Genomic DNA, 25,104 nt, shown 5'->3' with positions numbered 1-25,104 from the left:
AAAAAGGACGGGCTGCCAGTAAAACAAAGTGTTTCAGTAAGTTGCTATCTAATGTGTTACACACACACACACACCGCCCCCCATTTTGTTCCCCTCCTTTCCCTTTCCTTCCTTTCCCCTCCCTTCTCCTCCCCTCCCCCTGCCTTCCCAACTTGTTACTCTGACAGGTTACAGTTTCAGCAAAGGGAGGGGAGGGGAGGGGAGGGGAGGGGAGGAGAGCTGCTGTCCAGCCTGCCCTCTCAGTCTGAGGCCCAGAGCAGGGGATCTCCAAGAACTGGCTTCTCTTCTATTCTGTCGACTCCTTTCTCCAGGGTCAGAGAAGATGGTGAGGCGGGAGCTGTGGGCTACCGCTGTCTCTTTGGTTTTCCTCTCTATCCAAGCATTTCCACAGACAGACATTAAAATCAGCCCAGGTGAGTGTGGTCTGGGAGGGCTGCGGAGGCGATAAGCCTCAGTTCTTCCTTTCAGGGCATTTTGCAAAGGTCAGATGGATGCAAATTAAATCAAGCAGAAGTCCTCATGTTTCAGAGAGTGCTCCTGTTCTTTCTCAGCAGCTCTTAATGCTGGAATCAGGACTGGGCTTCCTCAGCCCTGTGACAGCTCCCATTCATAGGGATTATTCTGGACACAGGTCAGCCCAATCCTAGAGCCTAGTGACATGTTCCAGATGCTAGCTGCAGGGGTGGAACCCGGATGGATGTCTGGGCCATCTGAGCCCAGGTGCTGGAGAGATAGGGTGACTGCAGTGAGGGGAGACCTCAAGGGCTGAGGGGCATTGCCAGATGTTCCTGAGAACTGAGGGATGCCAGGCTTGCTGAGGAACAGAGGCCTAGCAGCTATGATCTGTGATAGATTTAACTCTTATTTCACAGTTTGAAGCTAAAAGAAGCTTCAAATTAAGAAATAATGTGATTTAGTGGAAAAAATACTAGACTTGGCATCAGGAAAGATCCGGTTCCGATCTTGCTTTGAATGCAAGTCATTAAGCATCATTGTCCTTACCTGAAAAATAAGAACAATAAAACTTGTATTAGCTACTTTACTGGATTGTTGTGAGGAAAGTAATTTGCAAATCTTAAATCCCTCTACAAACACGACTTATTACTTATTATCTCCTATGGTTTATTGAGGCAGTATGGCATAGTGAAGTGGCCTCATTCGGATGGATGTGGATTTGAGACCTACTTCTGATATATATTGACTGTATGACCCTGGGCAAGTCACTGAACTCAGTGTTCTCAGGCAGCTCTCTCAGATTATAAATTTCTGCATTGGTAGAGGGAATTACTCCACCAATGAAATTATAGGTCTAATAATTAATAATAATAATAATTCTGTTTACTGAACTTACTGTTCACTTTTATGAAAAGGATTTATGGCAAATGCCATTAAAATCAAATTAAACATTGCACCTCATCAAACTATCATTTTATATGTTGATAATAAATCTGGGTTCTCAAAGGCTTTGGTGCAGAAGGCAAGGTGATACCAAGCTGGGAAGGGAAGGGGTATAAGCATTTATATTTAATCTATTACTATATCATAAGTGCTTTTATAAATGTTATTTCCTTAAGTGGTCCTCACCATAACCCTGTGATGTAAGTGGTATTATTATTCCCATTTTTACAGTTGTCTAAACTGAGGCAAAGTGACTTGCTCAAGGTCACATAGCTCATAACAACCCTGTGATGTTATTATCCCTCAGGTTAAGCAACATTTTCAGGGAGACACAGTTAAGTGTCTGGAGTTAGATTTCAACTCACACCTCTCTGACTTCATCCTGAGTGCTCTATCTCCCATAGGTAGGTGGGCAGGTTTAAAGTAAGGAAGACAACTTGACTGAAGACCAGCCTGGCTAAGTTCCAAGAAGTTTATCACCAGGTTAACTATAAGGTGATGGATTTTTTTCAATCACAGCAACTCTTAGAGACCATCTTTTTCCCAGAAGGGTGATCTGTCTACACCATGACAATGGCAAATCCTTGACTTATTGATGTAAGAACATAACAAATCTGTTCTCAGAGTTTACAAAGCACTTTATACACTTTACTCATTTGGTCCTTTCAACAGCTCTGTGAGGTAGGCAGTGCCAATATTATTATCACTTCCATTTTACTAGGAGGAAGCGGAGGACCCAAAGGTTATGGGACCAATAAGGAGCTCTAGTGGTAGATTCAGAATGTGTCAATCTCCATCTTCCGATCCCAACTCCAGTTCTCTTTCCACTGTCCTACTATGGTAGAACAATTACCATGGTGTTCAATAGAAAAGTGCTAGAATCAGAGGACCTGGGTTCAAATCCCACCTTTGACATGTATTACCTATATGTCCTTGGGCTCAGTTTCTTCATGTATAAAATGGAAGTGTTGGACTAGATGACTTTGGAGGTCCTTCTCAACTCTAGAGCTGGGATCCTATCAACTTTTGCCCCATGGGTGAGGCTTGTTGTTTGGAAAGCCATTAAACATAAGGGAAGAGAAAGAAGCTTAAGGACGGGGGTGGTTAGGATAGAAATAAGATTTTTCATTGAGGTAACTAGGTGGTGCTATGGATGCAGCATGGACTTAAGATCCAGAAGACCTGAGTTCAAACCACACCTCTGATACTTACTAGCTTTGCAACCCTGGGCAAGTCACTTACTTTCTCTCTGACTTGGTTTCCTTTTCTGTAAAATGTGGATAAAATTAGTACCTATTTCCTGGAGTTGTGAGGATCAAATGAAGTAATGCTTGCAAAAATGTCTTTTTTTTTTTTGCCTTTTGGAGGGCAATTGGGGTTAAGCAACTTGCCCAAGGTTACATGGCTAGTTTTTTCGTGTGGGTGTTAAGTATCTGAGGCTGGAACTGAACTCCGGTCTTCCTGACTCCGGGGCAGGCACTTTACTCACTGCGCCACCTAGCCCCCCATGCAAAAATGTCTCACAAATCTTAAAAGTGTTATAGAAATGCTAGCTATTGTTATTGTTATTCTTATTTCACCCCACTGGACAGAACATCTGTCTTTATCTCCTCTAGCTCCTATCACAATGTACAATATCTAATAAGTGCTTAATAAATATTTGATGAATGAGTGAACGCATGAGAATTTGGAGACTTTATTGTGAGGACGAAGGAGGAGAGCCGAAAAGAAGAGCAGGCTGTGCTTGGCACAGCCCAGGCCTGCCCAGAGGACTCCTGTCTGTACAGATTCCCTAGAGGAAAATATTTCAACAAAGGAAGGGCAACAGGCTGCTGTCTGAGGGCTCCTTTAAAGCTGGATTCCAGCACTCTCTTATCCTAGTGTCTTTGAGGAATCTCTAGGGCAGCAGAGGGAGATGGAGCCACCAAATGTTCTTTATCTCTGGGAAAAGACTGGCCCTGGTTTTTGCTTCTTGTCCACAGCTGGGGGCAGGGAGTTGTCCTTAGAATACCCAGAGTTGAAGTATTTATGCCCCCTGGGGTGATGGTAGGGTCTGACGGCAGTTAAGTGATACTGTAGATAGGGCACTGGGTCTAGAAGACCTGAGGTTAAATTCAGTCTCAGGCAAGTCACTTAATCTGTTTTCTTCAGTTTCCTAATCTGTAAAATGGAAATAATAATACTTTTAAGATTACAGGGTTGGTGGGATATATGAGATAATATTTGTAAAGTGCTTACCACAGTGCCGGGGCATATAATAGACACTTAATAAATGCTTGTTTCCCTCTTTCTTTCTTCCCTCCCTCCTTCCTTCCCTTCCCTTCTCCCTCCCTCCCTTCTTTCCTCCCCTTCTTTATTTCCTCGATTTTCCTCCTTCTTTCTTTCCCTCCTTCCTTCTTTCTTCCTCCCTCCTTTTTCCCTTCCTACATTCCTTCTTTCTTTCTTTTCTTCCTTCCTTCCTTCCTTCTTTCCTTCCTTCCTTCTTTCCTTCCTTCCTTCCTTCTTTCCTTCCTTCCTTCCTTCCTTCCTTCCTTCCTTCCTTCCTTCCCTCCTTCCTTCCTTCCTTCCTTCCTTCTTTCCTTTTTTCCTTCCCTCCCTCCCTCTCTTCCTCATCCCTTCCTTCCAGAGAGTGTGGGAAGGGAATAGGGACTGAACATATGATTGAAATGGTATAGATAACTCCAGAGTGAGGACACTCTCTCTACCAATGCAGGCCAATATCTTCTCTGTGATTTATAGTCTTAGAATTGCCTAGCTCAACCAGAGGCTGTGACATTCCAGGGTTATGGGCCATCATGTGTCAAAAGCCAGACTGGAATCAGTGTTCCTGGTTTCAAGACTGATTCCCCATTCAGTATGCCATGTATAAGAAAATAAGGGGACAAGTTCAGATTTGGGGTAAGGCAGGTCCACTCATAAGCCTCCAACCTCCCCATCCTCCTACCCAGAAGACAAAGAGACTCTTTCCCAGTCAATGCTGCTGAGTGACCAGGGTCTTAAGACTCAGCTCTAAGTTCAGCCCAGAGCTGGCTCCAAATGAAGTCCCAGCAGGGCAGAGAAAGCTATGAAAATCAAATCTGCTCCTAGCACCTTCTTTTCTCTTTTATTCCTGTGACTGATCTCAGTGGGAGGCAGCAGCCCGTTCCTGAGGCAGTACTTGGCTTTCTGTAGCAAGCAACTAGAATGAGTGGGAAGCTGACAACGTTTTTCTTTAAAAAAAAAAAAACAGAAGCAACAAAACTGCTCTCACCTTTCCCCACCCCCACCTCCACCCTCACCCCCATCTTGAAAAAGATCAAAGTTTTCCAAACATTGAGTTCAAACATAACAGGTGAAATCTGTGGGTGACTCAACACACAACATCTGGCCAAAGGCCACACAGTTTGGGTCCCCTTTTGTAAACGTGGCAGGAAAACTAGCCGTAGTTTAATAATAATTGTTTGCATTAAGTATTGCTTTATGATTTTCAAAGCAATTTACAGATGCTGGCTCATTTGATCCTCCCAACAATCTGGATTTAGGAGAAGGCAACTTCACTTGCAACTAACAATCCTCTCTGAGCCCCTACCCAGATGAAAGAGATTTTTTCCCTGACCACTACTACTGAACGACCAAGGGCTTAGAACTCAGTTTAGAACTTCTGGCCAGAGCCATTCATTGAGGTCAGTTTGGTTACCCTCACTTAATTCAGAGGTCAGTTGATTAGTAAGCATTTTTTTAATTTCCCAATTACATGTAAAAAGAACTTTTTTTATATTTGTTTTTAAAAATTTTGAGTTCCAAATTTTATCCCTCCTTCCCTCTTCCTCCTCATTGAGAAAGCAAGTAATTTGATAAAGGGAACTCCTAAAGTAGAAACTCATTTCTTTGGTACCACTCAGCAATTCATCTGCAACTTGTAGCCTTAGAGAGCTGTCCGAGGTAATGAAATAAGTAACTTGCCCCAGGTCTCTGGGCTGATATGTGTCAGAGGAAGAACTAAACCTGTCTATTGGATTCTAAGGCTAGCTGATCTTTATCCATGACAATACAACATTGTATTGGACATTACATTGGACATAATAGGTATTCAAATGTTAAGTGTTTCAAAACATTTGTTGGGGCAACTAGGTAGTACAGTGGATAGATTACCAGCCTGGAGTCAGGAAGATTCCTCTTCCTGAATTAAAGTCTGATCTCAGATACTTACTAGCTGTATGACCCTAGGCAAGTCACTTAACCCTATTTGCCTCAGTTTCTTTACCTATAAAAAATGAGCTGGAGAAGGAAATGATAAACCACTCCAGTCTTTTTTCCAAGAAAGCCCCAAATGGGGTTATGATGAATTGGACAGAACTGAAATGATTGAACAACAACAACAGAAAATATCTATTAAATAGAATTATGTGGAGAACAGTCATAGAATTATATAATGGGTTTTTTTAATTATATAATGTAAATCTGGAAGGGAGGTTTAGAGGTCATCTAATCTAGTGTTTTCCCAACCTAAACTATTCTGAAGACTGATAAATATATAAATTGTTTACTATGGACCATTCCACTCTCTGCAGTCTTAGTTAACCAAACACCAGAGAAGAGGGTCTTTGGAAAATTGGGACCCAGGGAAGAGGAGAAAGACAGCAAAGTATAAGTATTTTTCAGGTTAGAGGTGGTTGTTGTTTTTAAAAGAAGGACCCTTTCTAATAAAAATTTTGCAAATAAGTAAAATTTATCACAGGCTAATGATGGTCCTTAGACTAGTGGTTGGGAAAAATTGAAAGTAAACTTTTCATTTTCTATATAAAGGAATTGAAAATCAAAGAGGTTAAGGGACTTGCTCAAGGTCACACAGCTAATTAGTGCCAGGTTTTGATTTTAAATCTAGTATTATTTTTGCCGCAACACACTACCTCTCTCAACTTAAGAAACAAACAAAATAAAACTAACATAGTACCTTGTAAAAGACTATATTGGATGATATTTTTGAGGGGTATTTGGTGGGTGAAGGATAAACTAAAAGCAATTTTATAAAAATGGATGTGTATCAACCACTCTTCCATGTTCCTTAGTCAGAGATATTTTTGTTAATTGACTTTTCCATTTAATTTAAATTTCCTTCTTCTGTTGAAAGTACTGACCTTTGTTGCTGATTCCTACTCCTTTGCATTCTGTCCCTAATGTGGAAAATTAGCTAGAGGTAATTCAAAGGCACCACTCCATAGGTTTTACTTAAACCATCCTCAACTCCTTTTTCTCTTCCATCACATCTTGCTTCTCTTTTACACTTTCAAAGACCCCACAGCCACTAAATGTCTATAGTAGAGAAGGAAGCAGCAGTAGGACAGGCTAGTCAGGGCTGTGCTAGAAAGCTAGAAAGCACTGACCTAGTATGTCAATTTGGTTGCTTGAGGTTTCCAGTGACTAAAATGTATACATAGCAATATAACCAACAAACTTTACTTATCCATTTTATGATTTGGCATCCATGGTATAGGATTTTTTAAAAGTACAGGATTAAGTATTAAGAGATCTGCTTCATTGTCCAGGCTCTGCCACTAGCTAACTAGGTATCCTTGGCAAAGCTATTTCTCTCAGTTTCAGTTCCCTTGTCCAGTTCTCTTTTCTTACCACGTCCTAAAGCAATGAGTAATTGAGTAACAAAACATATGACCTGGAGTCAGGAGGACCTAAGTTCAAATCCAACCTCAAACACTTACTAGTTCTGTGACCCTGGGCAAGTCATTTAACCTCTATCTGCCTTAGTTTCCTCATCTGTAAAATGGGGATAATAATAGCACTTACCTTCCAGAGCTGTTATGAGGATCACATGAGATAACACTTGTAAAATACTTAACACAGTGCCTAGCACATAGTAGGCACTATATAAATGTTAGCTATTATTATGTAAACATCTATATAGAGAGAGACAGACAGACAGAGACAGAGAGAGAGACAGAGAGAAAAACACAGAGACAGACACACACACACACACAGACACAGAGAGAGACAGGGACAGAGATACACAATATCTTTAGTAATAGCTAACATTTTTATTTTTTCAATGCAAAGGAAAAGAAACAGCCCAAACATTTCCAAACACCTTCTGGTCTTCTTTTTCTCCAGTCATACCAGAGATGATTCAGCCCTATTCATGTCCTCTGTTCTGGATGGAGTATGAAGGTTACTGCTATAGATTCTTCCCTCTTAATAAGACATGGGCTGAGGCTGACCTTTACTGTGCAGAGTTCTCCATTGGGACAAAGTCAGCCAAATTGGCTTCCATTCACAGGTAAGCTTAGAAGGAATTTGTTACCTTTTGCTACCTCTCATGCCCATGACATTCTCCCTTTCTACTTGGAAGGGGTTGGGTGAGAGTTCAGGGAGAATGAATAGGGGATAAGTTTTCCAGGTGGAGTTTCTCTTTTGCAATTAAAAATAGATCCCACTCAGGGTAATTTCTTGTTGAAATCATTCTTGCCATCATAAGACAAATATTCAGATTACCTAGGTGTGTCACCCTGGCAAAGTGCTTGAACTTCTCTAAGCTGATTTTCTCATCTGTAAAATGGGGATAATAGTAACACCTACTTCTTATATTCACCTACTTGTGAAGATCAAATGAGATAACATTTGTAAGGTATTTTGCAAACCTTAAAGCACTATACAAGTAATAATATTTATTGTTATTATTATTAATAGCACTATTAACAAGACACAGGTTGAAACTCCCTCTCCTCAACTGGCATTTTTCTTGTAAAGGTCTCATTGCAAGAGATATAAAAATCATCCTTCTCTACCAAGATCTCTAAGATCTTCATTAAGGGAGAAGGTGGTCTTTTGATATACCAATGGAGATATCTGAAGGGGGTTAATTATACTTATCATGTTAATAAAGATGCCTTCACAAGCATAGAAAAGAGAACTCAAAGCCCATTAGATTGTGAGTTGCTCAAGAGCAAAGATTGTCTTTTGTCTTTTTTTGCCTTTTTTTTGTATCACCAGCACTTAGCATAGTACCTGACATGGACTGTTCTGGGATCAAAATCTATTTTATGAATAAAAATATGAGTAAATAAGCCTAAAGGTATGGCTTTTTGCCTTTGTCACATGCATTATGACCTGAACACATTTGATTTATGGCCTGCAAGAAATGTTGACTACTTTGCATAGCTCTGTCTCACTTAAATCCATTTCATGCACAAGTCAGGACATCACATCCTTGTGATCATTGTGATCACATCATTGGTCCTCTTTGAGAATGAAGGATAAACAACAACAGCATGAAAGGTAGACTCAAGACTCAGTTGGGATTATTTGTCAGTTATTCTAACCCAGAGACAGCATCTTCCTGGTATGCCCTTACTTTGTGGGACAGAGGCTTTATAAGCAAGTGCCATGTCAATCAATCATCAAGTATTTATTAAATGCCTACTACATGCAGAACATTTTGCTGGTCATTTTTGGTGATGCATTTAGAGAAGTAGGGCACCTACGTGGTGCAGTGGATAAAGTGCCAGCTCTGAAGTCAGGAAGACTCATCTTTCTGAGTTCAAATCCAGCCTCAGACACTTACTTGCTGTGTGACCCTAGGCAAATCACCTAACCCTGTTTGCCTTGTTTCCTTGTCTGTAAAATGAGCTGGAAAAGGAAACTGGAAACCACTCCAGTATCTTGGCCAAGAAAACTCCAAATGGGGAAAACAAAGAGTCAGACATGGTTAAAAATGACTGAAAAACAAAACAACAGAATTTAGAGAAGTATGGCATGTTCCCTGCCCTGAAGGAGTTGATTGGCATTGATGAGACAAGAGATGTAAACACAGCCAAAAGGGAAAAGAGAATCCATTATTGTAACGATTTTGGGGAAAGTCCTTTTAGCCTTCTCTTTCCAACATTGTGAGTGAAGGAGTGTAACAACAAGCACCCCAAGCGTCCCCAGGATGGCTGCCCATACAGGTTCTTGGATCTGCTTTGTTAAAGGAAAGCAACTCAAAATGGGTTAACAAGCTTACTTTAATCAGTCAGACATATATCGTTTACCTTGTTCAGGGGAAAAGGGTCAGCACCCCAAACTTCAAAATATACAGACAGAATTATCAAGACATTAACAGATCAAGCAGACAGCTTTCCAAACCGTCCAACCATTACATCCATACCAAACAACATCTGGGTTTCAAAGCCGGGGGGCTCTGGACAACAGCTTCCCAGAATCCAGATCAAATCACAGAACACTTCTCAAAGTGAGCCCCAAAACAAAGCTACACATCAGGGCTTATATAGCCTTCTCCTGGCTCGGAGAATGTAACAACCTTATTGACCCACTGGCCAATCAAGAAGTATCTACTGAAAAACAATCCTCCCACCCCAGGCTTCAGGTGCACTTTAGCCTAGGGGCAGGGAAGATCTTCCAAATTTGCATTCCCATTACAAGGAGCTTTCTTTATCCCTCTTCCTCTGATGGCATTTGTTCATTATTTAACTTCACCTTTGGGTATTGTACATGATAAAAAATCAATTTATCATGGTCCCTGACCCCTAGGAGTTTATTGTCTGAGCCAAACAGCAGTGGCAATATTCAGAGACCCAAAAGCCTGTTCAAGTGTAGCTTGTCTAAGCTTTCTTAATATTGATTTTAAAATATCAATCAGTTAATAAGTCAAGTCAATAAGCATTTATTTAGCCATACTCTGTGCCAGGTGCTGTGCCAAGTGCTAGGAATACAAAGAAAGGCAAAAAGTCCTTTCCCTCAATGAGATCCCATTCTAATGGGGGAGAGAACATGCCAGTAACTACACATGTATGTATATTTATGGGTGCACACAAGATGAATTGTAGGTAGTCTCAGAGGGAAGGCAGTAACATTAAGGGGGATGGGAAAGGCTTCTTGCAGAAGAGATTTTAGCTGAAATTTTTAAAGAAGCCAGGAAGCAGAGATGAGAAGGGAGAGCATTCCAGCTTTGGAGGACAGCCAGTGAAAATTCATGGAGTCAGTAAGAGGAGTGTCTTGAGTGAGGAGTAGGAAGGAGCCCAGTGTCACGGGATTGTAGGGTATGTAGAGGACAGTAAGGTGTAAGGAGACTAGAAACTTAGGAAGGAGCCAGAATATAAAGGACTTTAAAAGCCAAACAGGATTTTTCATTTGATCCTGGAGGTAGTAGGGAGCCACTAGAGTTTAGTGAATGATGATGAGGGTGTGGTAGGGAGGTGAACATGGTCAGAACTGCATGTTAGGAAAATTACTCTTGACAGGCGAGGGAAGGATAGACAGGGGAAGGACTTGAGATAGGCACCCCAAGAGGAAAGCTGTTGCAATAGTCTAGGAGTGAGCTGATCAGGGTCTGGACCATGGTGGTAGTAATGTTAGAGGAGGGAAGGCAATACACACAAGAGCTGTTAGGGAGGTAGGGTTGACAAGACTTGGTCATAGATTCTATATGGGAATCAAGGATGTCACAAGGTTGCAAGCCTAGGGGACTGGGAGAATGGTGTTACCCTTGGCAGTAATGAAGAAGTGAGGAACAGGGAAGGGATCTGGGGGAAAATAGTTGAGCTCTGTTATTGAGCAACAGATATTTTGCTTATTATATATGCCAGGTACCATACTAGGTACAGAGGATATAAAACAGACAAAAGTGAAACATTTCCTATCCTCAAGGGGTTTATTGAGGAAGATGACATGTGCAAATGTAAGTATATAGATGTGTGTGTGTACCAGGTATGTGCTGGTAAATGTTTAACAACTGGTGTTCTTAAAAATATATACATGACACATTTTTAAGTTTGCTCTGAATTACTGACATTTTCTCCATCACTTAAGTCTAGATAATCAACAAAAAAAATTAATCAAACATTTACACCTCAGAAATCAGCAATTGATACAAATCAGGACTTGATTTACTATTTTGCTTATTTCTAGTCTTAAGAACCCAGTCTCATGCACTTACTAGCTGTGTGACCCTGGGCATGTCACTTAACCCTGTTTGCCTCAGTTTCCTCATCTAAATGATGGAAATGGCAAATCTGTAAATGGAGATGGAAATGGCAAATTACTCCAAGTATCTTTGCCAAGAAAACCCAAAATGTGGTCACAAAGAGTTGAACATGACTGAAACTACTGGACAACAACAAGAACACTTAAGAAAATGTTAATACTGATTAAACTTAAAGGTATGTATGTGTACTTTTATCCCCCAGTTGTTAAACATTTGCCAACATAGCATTGTGTTGCTCTATAAACATTGCTTGATCTCAGCAGGACTGTGACAGAAGGCTCAGAAAATGAAGCTGTAACTGGACTAGAGGCCTGGTAACTGTAAGATGATAGTAATAATACTAATAAAGTAATATTAATAAAAATAATGATGATGATGATGATCATAACTGAAATTTATCACCTTGAGGTCTGCAAAGTGCTTTATCATATCCCCACCGACACAACACCGAGGTAGAATTGTTTAGCTTATAAAGCTGGTGATGTGGTGCTCGAGGTGAGGAGGGAGACTAGGGCCACACACATGCCCACATATGTACATAAGCTGTATATTATATATACACACACATCACTTCCTCCTGCCTCTGGAGAGGTTGGCTCCTTAGCCTTCACAGGACATACAACTAACCACCAGGAAATTGGACTCTGAGGGAAGATCTTAAACAGTCTGATCACATGGCTCTCTCAGTGGATCTCTCTCCAGTCACTATTGCTCTAGATGTGCACACACACACACACACACACACACACACACACACACACTTACTCTCCTGCCTACCTACCTACATACATATATCTGGGAGTATTTTGTATAGAGATGATAATTACTCTCAAGAGAGTTGATGAGATCATTGAGAGAGTATATATGTTTATGTAGAGAGGGCCCAAATCAGAACCTGGCAAGCAAAAAGGAATTCAGTTCAAATAAAAAAGAATTTATTTATTTATTTAGCTATCCATGTCTTTCTTTCTCTTTATTTCTTTCTCTCTTTCCTTCTTTTTCTTTCTTTCTTTTTCTCTTTCTTTCTTTCCCTCCTCCCTCCCTCCCTCCCTCTCTCTTTCTTTGTTCCTTCCTTCCTTCCTTTTAGCTATTTATTCATTCATTTATTCTATTTTTAAAATTTTCAACAAGTATTTACTGAGGACTTTTCAAGGTGTTGTGGAATGGAGAGAAAAAATATCCAAGTGGGTTGACCTTCCCCTCCTTCAAGGAGTTTACAATCTATTTGGGGAGACAGAACTAACACATAAAACAATTAGCAAACAACACAGAACAAATGAAATAATGAAATGTGAAGTATAGAACAAGTGGTGTGTGAGGTCCGGAAGAGGAAATGATCAGGGTGGTCTAGACTGATCAGAGAAGGCAATAAGGAAGAAGACTTCAGCTGGGCCTTTAGAGATGGGAAATGCAAATTATCAAACATCAAGAGTAGCATCAGCCAACCTGAATGTTTCACTCTTTCAGGATCTCAGAGTAGCTGTGGCTAGTTAGTCTTTGTTTCTGCCCTTGCCTGGGTGGCCTGGTAGGGGTGGAGGGTGAAGGTAGGGGGAGGGGCAGGACAGTGCCATTTCTTTCATCTGCACCTGAGAGTGCGGATTTGTTTTTGTACCCAATTTAATTGACCAATTCTTTGTACCCACCTATTTGACTGCCCCCATTCATCACATCCCTGGCTGTCTGCCTCATTGACTTGCCTCTCCCATGAACATTAATTTTTATAAAGAAATTAATCAACCTGAATAAAAGGTAATCAAATCAGAGGTTTCACTCACATGTAATACAAACTTCAACCATATATATTCCATTAGACCACTGGCCCGGGCCACACTTGATGTCAGGGATCCACTTTAAGCTGAAGTCTCAGTTCTCAGTCCCAGAAATGTGCCAAGCAAGTAACTGCCAAGTTATAGTACAGCAAGGGTTGCTATGTCTTCCTGGCTATCCTAGCTTCCAGTAAAACCAAAGATGGACACAGTCACCTCATTCCACACTGCAGAAGTTTGGAGTCCTTACCTTTGCTGCCACTATATGGATAATCACGATCCCAAATATGTATGTCAGGGTGCCCCAACAGTGATCATAGACCTCAACTTTGTTGTTGTTCAGGCACTTCAGTTATATCTGACTCTGTGACCCCATTTGGGGTTTTCCTGGCAGAGATACTAGAGGAGTTTGCCATTTCCTTCTCCAGTTCCTTTTACAGATGAGGAAAATGAGGCAAACAGGGTTAAGTGACTTGCCCAGGGTCACACAGTTGGTAAGTATCTGAGGCCAGATTTGAGCTCAGAAAGAGGAGTCTTCCTGACTCCAGGTCCCGCGTTCTATCCATTGAGCCACCTAGATGCCCACCTGTATCTCAACTACCTCACTTTGAGTTGGTCTTCTTCTAGCTCTGTCCATTCACTACAAAACAAGTGCTATTGGATTAGATGGCACAAGGGGGTGGTGTGAACCATTTTTCCTTCTCTATTCCTTTAAAAAGCCTAAGCATTGAAAATGTCCCTTGCACAGGTGTGCTCCACCTGGGCGGGTGCACCAGTTGGGGGAGTATAGCCACACACATTCACAACACCCCCACTACAGAAGAATTACTTTATTATTAACTAGATTTCTAAAAGAGGGTTTTCAAGGTCTCGGTGGATCTTCTAATCTCATCAGTACCGAGCACTCCTGTCTTGCTCCCATCTAAACTTTCTCACTTCTTAAGTCTGTGGACCCTTGCCATGTCTTTCCTCAAATCCTCTATAGAATATATCCACACAACACACTCTGATGTTAAAAAATAATTGTAGTAACCAGTGCAATATTTTCTCTGTTCATCTGTTATCACTTTCTTGATATATTACTAGCTTACTTCTTTTTTCTGGTCATAGAGGCAAGATTCTACCACCTGTCTTATTACTTCCCCTGGCCCTTCCCCAGAACCTTCTCTAACTTGGGCCCAAGGAGCTGCCCTGGAACATGAACGTACCACCCAGTTACCATATTCCAGCTTCCACTGGTCCTTTCCAAGGCCTTTTCCAGCATTAGATTTAGGTAGCTGGGAGCCATCTCTAAGACTGACTGGCTGGGTTTGAGGTAAGACCTTCTTTCCCTCTCAGCCTTTGGGGTCTTCTCCAGCCTAGACTCCACCCCCCCATCTCCATGGCAGCCTCCTAACTATATACATTCTCCTGCTCCTGCCTGTTGAGGGGTGGACTTCTGAGCCTTCACAGGACACATCACCAGCCACTAGGAGGCTGGACCAAGAGGGAGTATCTTATGCAGTCTGATCACATGAGCCTCTCATTGACTTTGTCTCTCTCCAGTAACTGTTGCTCTGTCTGGACCTGTTCCTCAGTGGTTATGGACCTGTTCCTCAGTGGTTATCATTGGTCACCATCACTAGATTCTTATACTTGCCCCATTCCTGTGATTCTGAATCACTGACTACCAATGTACAACATTCCACACTACTCCCCCCCTCATTTCCCATTCCCTATTATCTGCTCCTTTCCCATCCACCTCATCCCAATCTTTCTAAAGGTCCTGATCTATCTGACCCTTCTACTTTGCCCCAAGGAATTCCTGTTCCATAATTTAACATTTTCTTTTCATTTCAAATCTCTTCTTCTCTTGCTCCTTCCACCTTCTGTCCTTCACTGAGACCTGGCTCCCTCAAGATAACACTGCTTTCTTTAATACCCTTCCTAGTATTGAATATGCTTTCTCTTATATTCCCTAAATCACTGGTTATAGTGATGAGTCAGAATATTTCATGCTTCTGGCTCTTGGTTCTTTCCTAGGCCTAGACTGTCTGCATTGGTTACATTTTCCTCCCTTCCCTCTTCAGAACCCATAGTGAATCAATCCAACTCTACATTGTTCTCTACTTTGGAATCCCATGCACACCTCACCAAACATCAGTCATAGATTATTTCCATCATTCTTCCTTCATTCCTATTCATGGGATTCTTAATAGACCCGGAGAGAATCATGGCACCATGCTGGCAGGGACAACTACCAAATTATATTATCAGTTGGGCCTTCAATGTAATAAGTCAATAATTCCACTTTTTTATAATCAATTCACTAACCTACTCCTCATAGTGACTGTTCCAAATATTCTTTCTCTCCTCAAGCCTCCCATGGAACCTCTTGTCCCCTGTCTCTCAGAGAAGAACCTCACACAAACTTAACCATAGAAACTGAGACCATTCACCCAGAACTCCATCTCCTCTCCTCTCACATTTCCTGGATATCTTCCACTATAATCTTGTCCTTTACTCCGGACTTGAACGAAGACGTGGTCCTTGTCTGAGCCAAGACCAAAGTCATACGCACTCTTAACCCATCTCATCCCATCTTCTCCCCTAGAATTATCATCCCCATCCTGTCTTCAATGTCTCCCTGTCTGTTGGCTCCTTCTCTGCTACCTACAAACATGTCTACACCTCTTTCATCCTTCAAGAGTCTTCAGTTGATGCCACCATCCCTTCTTGTGTTCATCCTGTATGTCCTCCCTATTTCTCAACTAAATTCCTTAAAGAAAGCCATCTGCAGTCACTTCTCCTTTAATCTCTTCTAAACACTCCGCACTCTTGCTTCCAATCTTATCCTTCAACTGAAACTGCTCCTTCCAAAGTTATCAGGGATCTGTCAGTCACCAAATCCAATGCTCTTTTTTCAATCCTCATCCTTCTTGACCTTTCTGCAACATTTGACACTGTTGCATCAAGAGTATTTCTTGATAGTCTCTTCTCTCTAGGTTTCTGTGATACTGTTTTTTCTGGTTCTCTCTGTCTGACTTGTTAATCTTTTTTCTGGTTCTTTATTCTACCTAGTTGCCATTCTATTTTCTCTCCAATCAATGGGTCATCTTCATTTTACAGTTGAGGAAACTGAGGCAGACAAAAGTTGTTACTTGCCCAAGGTCATACAGCTAGTAAGTGTCTGAGGCCAGATTTGAACTCAGGTCTTTCCTGATTCTAGGCCCAGTGCTCAATCCACTGCATCACCTAACTGCCTTTAGAAAAGTCTATTAACCAGGCGTCCCCCATCCCTGTATTTTTTTTTTGCCCAAGCATAAGACTTTATATTTAGTCTTATCGATGAATAGGAACAAATGAATGAATATTTCTCTTTTGTGAATGGGTTTCATTGTCACACAGAATTCCCTAGTTGCCTCCAGAGTCTTGAAGGAATGAGTGGTTCTCATTTACATCTCAGGGTATTTAGTACTTCCCAGGATGAAGTTCCCAGCAGCATCCTGTTTCTCCCTTCCCCCCCAACTTCTATTTAAGCATTCTCAGACTAGAACCAGTCACAGTGAACAACATTCAGTACCTAGAGATCATTGCCACTTAATGATATATGTGCTTATATAAGTTATATATGTATATTATATACACACACATACACTATACACACACACACACACACACACACACACACACACTAATGCACCAGGAAAACCTTGAAGTGAAAATGAAGGATCATCCCCCTACCAAACAAGGAAGATCCCATTCATAAAGCATGCAGGCCCTTTGAACCCTCACTTCATCTCTAAGGATAAGTAAAAAGCTCCATCTCACCAGCAGAATCAGATCTGGGCTATTTCCATCAGAGCTTTGCAGAAGGTGCAGTAAGCATGGACTTTATCAGTGTGCCCTCGTCAGTTCTTCAAGTGAGAGACAGAAGGAAGTGGAATGATGCATGATTATTTTCATTTGTGAAGGAAGGAGGGAGGTTGTCTTATCCATAGGCATCATTAATAATCATTATAATAATAATATTAATAACTGGCAAATTTATAGAGAGCTTTAAAGGTTGCAAATTCTGTGATCTCATTCGAGCCTCACAACAACCTTGTGAGAAGGGTGATACTGGTGTTCTTTTTGACATTTACAGATGAGGAAACTGAGTCTCAGAGAGGTTAAGTGACTCGCTTATGGTGACAAAGTTATAAGCATTACAGGTGGTATTTTGAACCCAAGTCCAAATTTAGCGTGATATCAATCACAAAAATGAAAGGAGATGCTCTCACCACCAGCACTACCCCCAGTAGAAAAGGCATAAGTCTTCTCACTCCAAGAGCTGCTTACTAAATAATGAAAGACAGCAAACATTTATGTGTGTGTAAATATAAACATGTCTGTCTGTATGTGTATATGTATATATAAAATTAAAGTACAAGTTTAACTATGTAACTTGCCCATCTGTATCCCCACCACTCATTACATTCCACTCGAGTCTATCTGTTTCAGGTCTCTCTCCACTCTAGTTCATTCTCCACAAAACTACCACAGTGGTTTTCCTAAAGCACAGGTCTGACCATATTGCCTTACTGTAGCAGCAAGCACCCCAAGCTCGTCCTCAGGGTTTGCTGCCCATACAGGTTCTTGGATCTGCTTTGTTAAAGGAAAGCAACTCAAAATGGGTTAACAAGCTTACTTTAATCAGTCAGACATATATCCTTTACTTTGTTCAGGAGAAAAGGTCAGCACCCTGAACCTTAAAGTATACAGGCATAATTATCAAGACAGAAACATCAAGTAGACAGATTTCCAAACTGTCCAACCATTACATCCATACCCAGTCAACATCTGGGTTTCCACATTCTGGGTTTTTCAAAGCCGGGGGACTCTCAACAACGAATTCAGATCAAATCACAGAACACTTCTCAAAGTGAGTCCCAAAACAAAGCTACACATCAGTGCTTATATAGCCTTCTCCTGGCTCAGAGAATGTAACAACCTTTTTGACCCACTGGCCAATCAAAAAGTATCTTCTGAAAAACAAGCCTCCCTCCCCAGGCTTCTGGTGCACTTTAGCCTAGGGGCAGGGAAGATCTTTAAAATTTACATTCGCATTACACTTACTCAATAAACTTCAATAACTCTCTATTACTTCTAGGATCAAATATAGTCCCCTCTGTTTGGTATTTAAAGCTCTCCATAACCTGGTTCCTTCCCATCTTCTCAATCTTTTAACACATTAGTCCCTCCTTGCCCAAGCACCACTTAATGGTTATTTTTTGGACCCTCCTGGCTCAGAGTGAATGTAGTAGTAACTGTTTCTCTTTTGGGCAGCAACCCTGAGGATCAATTTGATTTTTTTTATTAAAGGGGCTCTCCCTTGACTCACTTCTTAAACAGGCCTATTCACTGAAAGTGAAAGCCTCACTCAAAGTGAGAACTTGAAAAGACTTTCGTTTAAAAGGGTCAAAGTCTCCCACTGCATCCTGAGCTATCTCTAATCATGACCACTGGACCCAGATGGCTCTGGAGCAGAAAGTGAGGCTAGTGTCCTTGCACAGCCCTCCCTTACTCAAATTAAATTCAAGTCACATACATCATCGTCTCCCTGATGTCACGGTCTTCTTCAAAAATAAAGGACAAACCAACACAGAAACTACCACACACACCCCTTTCATACACTCTGTAGTTACTTATCTACTTGCTCTTCCTCACACATAATTCTTCATCTCTTTGCCTTTGAACTGTCTATTGCCTATGTCTGGAATGTTCTACCTCCATTCTTGAGTCTCTAACTTCCTTTAAGACTTGAGTCAAATGCCACCTATTGCTAAAGTTCTTTCCCCATCACTCCAACTTCTAGTGCCTTTCCCTCTAGGGCTACCTTCCCTCTCTTCTAAATCTATACTGTATGTTTCAGTTTTTGTATATGTTGTTTCTCCCTTTAGAAGGTAAACTCCTTGAGGACAGGGACTGTTTTACGTTTTCTTTGTATCCATAAGTGCCACAAGCAGAATGCCTGACATATAAATGCTTGTTGATTGATCAATTGACTGGAAAATGTTAGCTAAGACTATGTTATCCTTTCCTTCACAGTTGGGAGGAGAATGTCTTTGTACATGACCTTGTAAACAGCTGTGTGCCAGGAATACCAACAGACATCTGGATGGGACTTCATGACCGGAGACAGGTCAGAATAATAGTAGCTCATCTACTGAAACCACACCTTCAATGAAGATCTGATATATGCACAATGATTTCAATTCGTGGAAGGATATGGTTCTTTTATCTTTCATTTTAAGAAAAATCTTAACCTAAGATTTACTGTTGTAACCCTGGTCCCAAAACTCATTGAATTTGGGATTCTATCCTCATTGGTGGAGATTAATGTCCTGCACCTTCATTAGGGTGCTCTTCCAAAACCATTCTACCCCTCATGCAAGCACAGGATATTTATCTCCATCAATGAGGAGAGAATCCTATACCAATGGACTTTGGGACTGTGATTATACTATATTGAACTGAATAGATCTGGAACATTCTCTAACCATAGAAACATAGAACTTTAGAGTTAGAAGAGTCTTTAGAGATCATTGAGTCTGACCCCAACCAGAGACTTGAAGTTCCTCTGAAGCATCCCTGACAAATTTCCGTCCACTTTCTGCTTAAAGATCTTCATTTTCAAGGAATTCATGATTTCCCAAGGCATCTTATTCTATTTTCAGACAGCTCTAACTTTGAAAATGTCTTCCTTACACTCAACTCAAATAAATCTATGATCTCATCATGGTAATAATAATATAATAATACTAGTTAACCTTTATTTATCACTTTAAGGTTTACAAAGTGCTTTATAAATATTTTCTCATTTGATCCTTGCACTAATCTTGGAAGATCATTGCTATTATTAACCCCATTACAGATGAGAAAACTGAGGCAAATATAGGTCAAGTGACTTGCCTTTGGTCACACAACTGGTAAGTAATGGAGGCAGAACTTCAATTCAGACCTTTCTGACCCCAGATTCAGCCCTCTATCCACTGTATCACCTAGATGTCTAATTTTAAGTGTTCCCATCAAAGATACTGATTGAAACTCTTAAGTTCTCCACTTCAGTGAATCTACTAAATTGCTGGGTAAATTCCTCAATTTTTCTTGATAAAATCAGGATATCAGTGGAGTATATGGACTGTGCATCAGTTGTTCCACTTTCTCTATATGACGAGCCCATCTTATTTCTCAATCACACACTTCTTTGATGTTTCCTTTATTTTTGGTCCTTCTTTGTAGTTCCTTCTTTGTTTTATGTTCCCAATTTTTAACTGAAATTTGTTTCATTTCAACCCTTGATATTCTCTGAGGGTAACCAGAATAAATTTTTTTAAAACCCTCATTAACAAGAGAAGGTCCCTATTCTATATATGTCTCCAGCCTTGTCTAATCCCTACCTCTGCATACTAAGATATATGCACAGATGTGAATAATGTTCAGATTTGTGCCTGTGTCATGCACTCTTGATCTTCTTGCACCCATTTTTCCCTTGCCTCTGGATGGGGTATACAACAGGAAGGTCAGTTTGAATGGACAGATGGCACATCCTATGACTACAACTACTGGGATGGAAACCAGCCAGATGATGGTATCCATTCTGCTCTTGAGGAGGAAGACTGTGTACAGATCTGGTATCGCCATAATAGTGGTAGGTACTTATTTTTTTTTAAGCAATCAGGGTTAAGTAACTTTCTCAAGGTTACATGGCCAGTTATTTTTGTGTGGGTGCTGAGTATCTGAGGCCGGAACCGATCCCAAGTCTCCCGACGCAGGGGCTGGCACTATTACTCACTGCGCCACCTGGCTGCCCCTGGTAGGTACTTTTAAATGGTGGATAGTGTTGGAGCCACAGGTGTGAGAGACACTGTGGCAGTCACAAGATGCCGGAGGGGGTGCACATGACCTCTGAGGGGCAGAAGCATGGAGATGTGGAGGCCGACTCTGCCGGGCCAAAAGGGCTGACATGGCATTGAGCGCAGGGCAGAGTCGGCCTCCACATCTCCATGCTTCTGCCCCTCAGAGGTCATGTGCACCCCCTCCGGCATCTTGTGACTGCAACAGTGTCTCTCACACCTGTGGCTCCAACAGGATAGGATTATAAGTGAGCAAGAGAAAAGGATTGTCAGCCCTGGGTACAGCACTAACTGGAGATGAAGTGTTAAGGGGGGATTGGAAGGCAGTAGATTAATGGGATTGGAGGGAATAGTTTCTTTCTCTTCTGAAATGAATCTAATGAACATTTCCTGAAAAAGAACCAGGAGAGGGACTATGGGTAGATGCCATCATGATGATATAAGAGTCCTGACTCACCAAACTCTGAAATGTATTACTACTCTAATGAAATTAATAAAATCGAGCTGTGAGACCAGAAGAGTACCAGTTGTCGCCATTATCCTTGAGGTCTGCCAAAGTTAGAGCAGCCTTCAGGCAGTAGGTAAAAATGGGAAGAACCACAATAACTGGGCTGTTGTTTGTAATGATGGTCTCTGTGTTTGCAGGGCTGTTTGCCTTGGAAGAAGTAACACAGAGTAGGCCAACTGAGATATGTTCATGATAGAATAATGTGACTCGGGGCCTCTGCTATTATTCCTGGACAAATGTCCCCATGTGTTGTCCCTGAATTGTGTGGGAGTTGCATGCTGGTCTGTGAGTACACTCCCTGGAGTCTTTGGAGAAGAGAACATAGAAGAGTTTCACAGAGATGAATGTATGCCAGCCAGAATATCAGTAAAAGCTATATTCCTGAGAACCCATTCCAGATCCTTCCCTATTCTCTCAGTTGTGCCTATGTCAGAGGTCAGAGGATCCTTACAGTCAGAGTTATTAGGATCCCATCAGGACCATTCTGTTCCACCTATGACACAGTAGCTTGGTGGACAATCTTTGCTCTAATGGCTCTAGGTACCTGGTCTGGTATTGAAAATCCTTATAGAAAAGTGAGAAGAAATGCATTGGGTCAATGGCCCTCCCTCCCACTCCCCATTGTGAATTTCCAGCTAAAGACCTCAGGGACCAAAAGAAATTTCTGGAAGAAAGTTAAACCCCACAGAGACAAATTATACATAGAGAAACAAATAGAGAAAGAGTTGATTTTTTAAATTAAAGCAAAGGTTGTCCAAATGTGAGTCAACAACCTAGAAACCTGTGTAAAAATAAAAATAATAATGATAACTGCTAAAATTAAAGGAACCAACTTCCAGTTAAAAAAGATTTGAGTCAGACTGAAAGAGGAGGTAAGAGAGAGAGAAACTTAGTTTTGGCTGAGAGAAATTAAAATCTATGAATAATAAGTGTCCAAAAGTTCAAGAAAATAGAGTAATCCTCTTCATGCTGTGCAAAAAAAAAAAACATTATTTCAGTAAGTAGACATGTCGCAACAACCTATCCACTTATTTCTGTTGGATCAAATTTATTGCAGATAGTTTTACAGTCATCAGCAGGATCAGGTTATCCTAATTACTCATCCAGCATTTACTAAACATCTACTAGGGCAAGAGTTCTTAACCATTTTGGGGTTGTAGATCCCTTTGGATGTCTAGTGAAGCTTAGTGAAGACCCCTTCTCAGAAGAATGGCTGTTGCCTACATTCATAACTTATAGAAATGCTAAATTTCACTTAAAGAGTAGTAAAAATAAAGATGTAATTTTTTGCCCATCCAAATTTTCAGACTGCTGAAATCCATCTGCACATGTGAACCCATGATTAAGAATTTAAGGATTGTGGAAAATTAAAGTATAATCTATGGTCCCCATTCTCAAAGAGTTTATAACCTAGCTAAAGAGTAAAGTAAGGTATATACACATGAAAATCTAAAGAATGAGTCAAATGAGATAATATAAAATGAAAAACAAAGAGATATAGTATAGATTACAAGTGCAAAATGGAATTTAGCAAGAGGAAAGCTTAATGGAAGTAGAGTTTTGGAATGGGGAGTCAGGAGAGGATTGGTGGAAAAGGTAGGACTTCAGCTGGACTTTGATTGATGGGTAGGGTTTGGATTGGGACACATAGGAAAAAAGCAACACTGGTGTTCATAATAGTTTGTAATAGACTCTGGGAAAGAGGAGCAAGATTCCTCTGACCCTCTAAAAATATTGACACAAAGATGTTAAGTGACCTATATAAGGAGACACAGCACTAATTTGGGGATTGTAAAAGTCATTCCATCTACCTATGAGTGGAAAATTGATATTATGTTCCAAAACAATAGAGATAGGTTGAGAACCCTTGCCAGGTCATAGATTACTGCGCTAGCGAGCGGTGAGAATAACAAGATGGAGGTGTAATCAATAGTCTGTTTATTACAAGACCATTTCACACAGAGCCAAAGATGCAAGGAGCTCACAGTTTTTTATGCCCCCCCAGGAGAATGAAGACACCCCCAAAGAATGCAGATAATGTAGAAAGATCCTACATCAAAGAAATGCAAATAATATAGAAGGAGCCTCCCTTAATCCTGTTTACTATTTACCCTGCTTAAGGTTAGTTACTTATTAGGGTATTATTCTAGGACCATATCTGGAGGCATAAACAAAAAAGATTATACACCCTCTTGCTATCAGCTCGGTAACCTTTGCAGATAACTGTATAGGACAGAGGAATATACCCAGCGAGGTTAAGGGACCCCAAAACGTTTCCTTCATAATACATCCTCTTGCTTGTCTGCCCTGTAGCCTTTCACATAATAATATAGGGAAGGGGAACATTTCATTATCAAAGCCGAGAAACTTCTGAAAGTTCGCCACAATAGATGGCAAAGACAAAGGGACATAAAGGAAAGAGCATTATGACTTTGATCAAATCATTTAACTTTTTGATGCGCCAGATCTTCAACCCTCCCATCCTAACTACAATAGTGTTGTTGTCAAAATAAAGCAAGAAAGATGTAAAAGAACTTTGGAAAATTAAAAGGCATTATACAGATGCAAGATGCTATTATTAACAATTAAAATATGTTTCCTCTGTGGCAAAATGAAACACAGAGAGAGACACGGAGAGAGATAAACAGAGACAGAGAGACAAAGAGAGGGGGGGAGAGAGAAACAGAGAGAGACAGAGACAGAGAGAATGTATTAAGTATCTGCTATGCCTAGGTACTGTATTAAGCAGTGGGAATACAAATACAAGCAAAAAGTAGACAGTCTTTATCCTCAAGAGGCTTACATTCTAATGGAAGGAGAAGGGCAAGCAGGAAAAATATGGAGAGCCAAGAAACTATGTCTGGGCACTTCCTCAAATGGAGGTTCTGAGCAAGAGCTTACAGATGAGAAGAGGGTGCTGCCCACAGAGGCAGGGGTAGCTCCAGGCTAAAAAGGCAGCTGGGGAGAACATGGAAAAGTCTGGAGAGTCAAAAGTGGAGCCATGAGAGAAATGTGTGTTTAGATGTATGACCTACCTAAGTCAATTCTTATCTCACGTTGGTTGGGAGGGCTTTTATTCTAAAGGGCCAACCTTAACCCAGATCTTTTGTTCTGTCCCTCTTCCACAGCCCTAAGATCATGGAATGACAATGCCTGCAGCCAGAAATTCCCGTTTGTGTGCAAGATCCCATCGAGGACAACTAATTGACCAACTCCCCCCTTCAGAAATGATCGTAAGCTCTAGCTCCTTTTTGTAGCAGTGCCTGGTACAACACTGATGCTCTGTCCAAGGAAGATTACAGTGAAGGCAATTTCCACAGAAAACACTGAAAAACAAACCTTAGCCTCAGGGAATGGCACACACATGCATGCATGCACACAAACACACACACACATACACGTGCACACACATACACACACACCTGGGAGCCTATTCTCACCTCTGGGATCACTAGGTGTGGGACCCTGTGTAAGTCATTTTCTTTCTATGTGTTTCAGTTTCTTCCTCTGTAAAATGAGTAGGCTGCCCCAGATAGCGTGGAAGATCCCTTCCAGGGCTGAAATTCTCTGATTTGTTCTCTTTCT

At 41.0% G+C, this 25,104-nt stretch overlaps 1 protein-coding gene across 1 annotated transcript; it reads left to right on the top strand.

Moving 5' to 3' along the window:
• Positions 1–289: 289 nt before the first annotated feature.
• On the top strand, positions 290–24,786 carry CLEC19A (C-type lectin domain containing 19A). The gene is made up of 5 exons (XM_069095968.1): positions 290–413; positions 7,501–7,666; positions 19,204–19,297; positions 20,674–20,806; positions 24,648–24,786. Exons 1-5 carry the CDS (start codon positions 323–325, stop codon positions 24,725–24,727), a joined length of 564 nt encoding a protein of 187 aa, XP_068952069.1. The 5' UTR covers positions 290–322; the 3' UTR covers positions 24,728–24,786.
• The last annotated feature ends 318 nt before the right edge of the window (positions 24,787–25,104 follow it).

This window comes from Petaurus breviceps, unplaced genomic scaffold (assembly GCF_028583685.1).
Source record: "Petaurus breviceps papuanus isolate PSGF00001 unplaced genomic scaffold, PetGlider_PUasm1.0 229, whole genome shotgun sequence".
Taxonomy (NCBI): domain Eukaryota; kingdom Metazoa; phylum Chordata; class Mammalia; order Diprotodontia; family Petauridae; genus Petaurus; species Petaurus breviceps.
The sequence above is the reverse complement of the archived record's forward strand: the minus strand, read 5'-3'. Positions and strand labels throughout refer to the sequence as shown.

Coding starts and splice junctions, on each gene's coding strand:
- CLEC19A (XM_069095968.1), top strand. CDS start 323: ATGGTGAGGCGGGAGCTGTGGGCTACCGCTGTCTCTTTGGTTTTCCTC. Junction 414..7,500: donor AGACATTAAAATCAGCCCAG/GTGAGTGTGGTC, acceptor CTTTTTCTCCAG/TCATACCAGAGATGATTCAG. Junction 19,298..20,673: donor GACTTCATGACCGGAGACAG/GTCAGAATAATA, acceptor GGTATACAACAG/GAAGGTCAGTTTGAATGGAC.